Here is a 4723-nt window from a genome sequence, read left to right as displayed (position 1 = left end):
GCAGGAAGAAGGATCTGAAGACTGAGTCTCGTCACTCAGGCAAGTGATCTCATCTCTTTCCTGTCTTGGTCCTTCGGGAAGGAGTTCCTCTCTTGTTTGGTTGCTTTCCACTTTTGATGGTGTTTTGTTCATCAACATAATTAATAGGAATTGTAGTTAAGAGATCCTAAAAGAATGATACATGAGAAGAAACAGAGTCACGTTTGTAACATTATTTGTTCATTTCTATATACCTATTCCTAAAAAACGATCCAATGAAATCGAATACAAAAATAATGAGAAAATCAAAATTTTCTTTCAAAAATGAATATATTTTTTTATTAAAATGTAAACCGAATAGAAATTCAAAGGAACCAAATTTGATATAAAAATCAAGTAATTATAATTTTTAAAACCGAAATAATCAAACAAAACCGGAACCCAAAACTGAAATCGACACTTCTAGGGCTAACTCATACACAGATATATGGAAACAATAGCATTGCATTGCCTGGAGATTCTATCAATGGTGAAACAGAAGAGTTGAGTCGCACAATGGGGAGGATAAAAGAAAGACAACCTTTTCAACTGTTTCTTTATTTCTCTCCATTTGGGTGTATACAGAAATTCTCAAAGCCCATTCGCGAGGCAGCTACCGTCTTTCTTGCCGTAAAATCTTCGGTACAATGAATCCACTTCCTTCAGGTAATACGTTCCGGGAGCCAAGAGATCAATAACACCGTCCTTGGTCGTGACAAAGTCTTTTGCACCGTATCTGTGCTCCATCAGCTTCATTGTCTCGATGAATCTCTCTGGCGTGAACTGCAACGCACAACAAATCCGAGAGAAATCCTTGAAACCGAGCTGATATATCGCCCAAAAAAAAAAAAGACAAAAAAGGCGTCGTGTTTAGGTATCATACCTCGTGTCTCGCCTTCAGTTTCCCAGCTACATCCATCACGGATGCTATGTTTGAAAGGCTGAAAGGAGGGTTGGTATCGACGAGATGCAAGGAAAACATCGTCGAGGTGAGACCACTTCCGTACGAAAACATCATCACCCGTTTCCCGGCCTACAAAAGATTCCAAACACTAATTATTTCGAGCACTAAGTCCATAAAAGGAAAAGCCTATGCAGGGTTCAGAAATTACAGAGAGGACATTTTTACCAGTTCGGTGTGTTTATTGTGGATGAGGGAAGCAAAGGCAGCGTAGAGTGATGCAGTGTACATATTCCCGACTTGCTTCGGGATCAAAGTTGTTGGCTGTACCTTAGCATCGTACAACGGCTTTGCAAGTTGTTGTGACACCTACATATATTATTGCAGGGATTTATGTAAGTAAATGCTATAATAAAGGTTCTCTTGTTATCGAAGAAAGGAAGAGTAAAGTAAAACCTTTTCAAGATCACGGTTTTGGTAACTCTCGTCAAGGGACAAAGATGAAAACGGTACAAACTTTTCACTTACAGCCCCCTCGACAGAGCTGCAGGAAGGAAATATGGAAAAGTATATAATTTAGAGCAGAATGAAGAAATAACAACCAAAAGTGGCAAGAAGAAGTAAGAACCTTGCACTCCTCAAGAAGTCATTGTATAAGAGACGGGCAAAGCTTTTCTGTACAAGCTGAAGTAGCAGAAACAAGGAGATCGTCAAAGAAAAACCGAGGTAGAACTGCCACTCGTGTAGCAATTTTTTTTTTGTATTGACAAGTTACCTTGTTGTAAGGAGAGTGGAAAACAAAATACTCAGCATCTAAGATTGAGAATTGTTTGCCTTCAAGTTTCTCGTACCTACATTCATAGAAGAGGAAGAAAACAACATATAAACTGGCAGCGAACAAACAGATCCGTTTCAGAAACTAGTTTCAGAAACTATGACTAACTTGCTACAGTAATGTTTGTAGCAAGAGTCCAGGGCCATAAGGTAGCAAGTCTGGGAAAGCTTCCCATCAACGACCTACTCACAGCAACAAAGAACAGAAGAAAAATCAACATAAGGAAAGTGTTAAAAGCTTTCTAGTGAGACTCGAGGTTACAGATAAAAGATTACCGGATATTCACTAGCAAGGTTGGGCTTGTAAAAGTCATAGGCATGAGCCATATGGCTTCCCCTCAGTTTGCTTTCAAAAACAATTGGAGCATCCGGCCCAATCAACATAGCAATTGCGGCTGCTCCTCCAGTAGGCCTGGCCGGTCCTTCAGCATAAACCTGAAAATAGAAAATGCTAAGGAGAAGGGAGGAAATACGCACACTTTTGGCATAAGATATACAGACTGGCTGCAGTCCAACTGAGGTAAAATATGAATGTGATTACATACTAGGGTCAGACTCAAAAACCAGGTGTAAGATGGATATGCACGCATGAATCTTGGAGGAAAGAACATATTTATTGAAGTGTCATCTCATCAGTAAACAGAAAGATCAACCATTCAGAAGAGGCTTTTTTTAAGGCGGATGAAGAGATATACCGCACTGTCAGTACAAACGACAAGGCCATAACGTCCATCCCATGAGTTACTCTCCATCCAGTTGACACAGTTGAACAAAGCAGCAGTTCCACCATAGCAAGCATTGGTCGAGTCAACCCCTTCGACATCAGTGTTTCCACATTTCTGTTTATTCGCACGAGAAAGACAAAGAAGCATGACGATATATGTATTTTCGTTTTCCATGATTTCTCACCCATGTAGCAGTCCAAGAATTCACAATTGAAAAGGTCATTTGCATAACTAGATTTCGATCCTGATCGAGCTTGGAGAAAGTACTACTGGGAAAGAAATACCTCAAAGATTTGCATCAAGAAGGTTTTTATGGACTTGCTCTTGTCTATTACAGTCTCACTTCCCACTTCGAGGCGTCCTATTTGCTTCGGGTCAATCTTATAATTCTCAAGAAGGGAAGTCACTACATTGAAACTAAAACAAAAACCCAAACAACTGAGTCAACTTTCAAATTCACAGTCCTTGCATGATGCTCTGTAAGAGACAATCACTTGAACGAACCTCATGGAGATAACATCTTCGAGCTCAGTGCAAAAACCCATGCAATCTTGTCCAAGCCCGATGGTGTATTTACCTTTGCTTGCTCCATCATGAGCTTCCAGTGCTTCCTATGTAAGAACAGAAACTTAATCAACAAGGAACACAACCAAGAAGCCAAACAGCAGTAAAAACATTCGAAATTCCAAGAACAGATCAGAACAGAACCTTCAAAAAAATATAAAGTACTTGAAGACAACAAATCAGCTCATTCAGTCTACTCACATAATTTTCATACAGAAAAGCTAAAATTCAGATCAATCAATATAACAAACTTATTTGAAACAAAAATGTTTTAAAAGACAAGATCTAGATTTAACTATATGTCCTCTTTTTACAGCTAAAAAGGTGAAGCCTTTCAAATCCACGGCAGCCAAGTCATCTAAACAAGGTATAATGAATAGTAAAAAGATTCAACGAACTGGAAGCTTTAGAACTCTGTTAGGCAGAAAATGAAAATTATATCTCAATCTCAATTAGAATCAATAACTCAAGAGGATAATCATTTCTCAACCATTTCAAGTCTTAAGAACCACATCTGGGGGCCAGAGATCTCAAGATTTTGTGAACAAGCACGTCCAGAGGAAGACAAACAAGAAACCCAATTTGCTTTGCAACAATATGGCACTTCATGTTCTGAGTTCATATCATAATCAGAACCCTAAATTACAACCAAAAGAACGAAGAAAACAGAAAAGACAAACAAACAAAAAATCCAAAGTTTGTGCCTTTCTGATTTCATTCTACACTAAAGCTCATGCGCATTACAACCTAGAAACAAGAAAGCCTACATGTTTATATACAACTCCCCCAAACTATGAGTTTTCCCTAGAAAATGTCAGCTCGGAGATTAACCAATCGGACGTCAAGAAAGAAAGCGGCAAAGAAGTTGCGTCCGAAACGCAAAAGCTCCAACGACGACAGAGCATCCAAAAATGGCCAAAACGCAAACGCTTTGAAAACGCAGAACCAGAGGGAGTGGGGGGGGATAATCTCCGGCGTTTACCTGTTGAACGCAGGTCGGAGGAAAGTAGATGTCCATAGCCACAATTCCCACGTTCTTCGCCATCGGTGGACACAGGAAGAAGATCCTTTTCCACAGAAATTGACGAAAACAAAATTCAGTGTTTGATCGATCGGTCGAGAGATCGAGAGAGAGAACCCAGAAATTTTCTGAAGCAATGAAATCACAGCTCGAAACAGAATCCCGTTTGTTAATAAACAAGCCGAATGGAAATTAGTAAAACAAAAAAAGATTGTGTTATTATTATTATTATTATTATTATTATTATTGTTGTTGTTGTTGTTGTTACCTGTAACCTTAGCTTATAAATATATTATTGAAATTCTATGAATAAATAATTCAAACATAAATTTATCCCGGAATAAATTTGACCCATTCCTTTGAAAAACATCTCAATCACTCCATTCTAAACAGACTTCTCCATATACTTAAACATAGTTTATGCCAAAATATTTAAAAACAATTACATTATTTGTCAAATTGTACATTATAAAATCCAGATATTCACCAAATTTTTGGAAAAAAAAAAATAGAAAATTGTGTATTCATAAGCGAATTTATAATAGTCAGGTATTGAATTAATTATTATTATTATTATAAAAAAAAAGTAGCCTCAAATTGAACTTGTCCGTAAGGTTGGATAATTAGGTCCCGACTCTGGGACAACGTAGTCTCCGTGAA

General features: G+C 38.0%; 2 protein-coding genes across 5 annotated transcripts in view; one reads left to right on the top strand and one right to left on the bottom strand.

Annotated features, from left to right (window-relative positions):
- The window catches only part of LOC104814230 (separase), an 11259-nt gene extending 11050 nt beyond the window's left edge, over positions 1-209 (top strand). For 3 of the 4 annotated variants that reach the window (XM_019203327.1, XM_010542177.1, XM_019203329.1), the window contains one exon: positions 1-209. This exon is cut by the window's left edge and continues 1 nt beyond it. In XM_019203327.1, the coding sequence (XP_019058872.1) occupies positions 1-47 (47 nt within the window). In that variant the 3' untranslated portion in view covers positions 48-209. The other variant, XM_010542168.1, reaches the window with a different exon arrangement.
- Positions 210-416: 207 nt separating this feature from the next.
- Positions 417-4234, bottom strand: LOC104814221 (hydroxymethylglutaryl-CoA synthase). The gene is made up of 12 exons (XM_010542156.2): positions 4025-4234; positions 2983-3089; positions 2763-2895; positions 2449-2592; positions 2030-2188; positions 1863-1936; positions 1695-1770; positions 1548-1603; positions 1376-1463; positions 1148-1288; positions 902-1051; positions 417-801 (listed from the first exon to the last, which is right to left on the bottom strand). Exons 1-12 carry the CDS (start codon positions 4085-4087, stop codon positions 610-612), a joined length of 1383 nt encoding a protein of 460 aa, XP_010540458.1. The 5' UTR covers positions 4088-4234; the 3' UTR covers positions 417-609.
- Positions 4235-4723: the final 489 nt, after the last annotated feature.

This window comes from Tarenaya hassleriana, unplaced genomic scaffold (assembly GCF_000463585.1).
Source record: "Tarenaya hassleriana unplaced genomic scaffold, ASM46358v1 Cleome1, whole genome shotgun sequence".
NCBI lineage: Eukaryota > Viridiplantae > Streptophyta > Magnoliopsida > Brassicales > Cleomaceae > Tarenaya > Tarenaya hassleriana.
The sequence above is the reverse complement of the archived record's forward strand: the minus strand, read 5'-3'. Positions and strand labels throughout refer to the sequence as shown.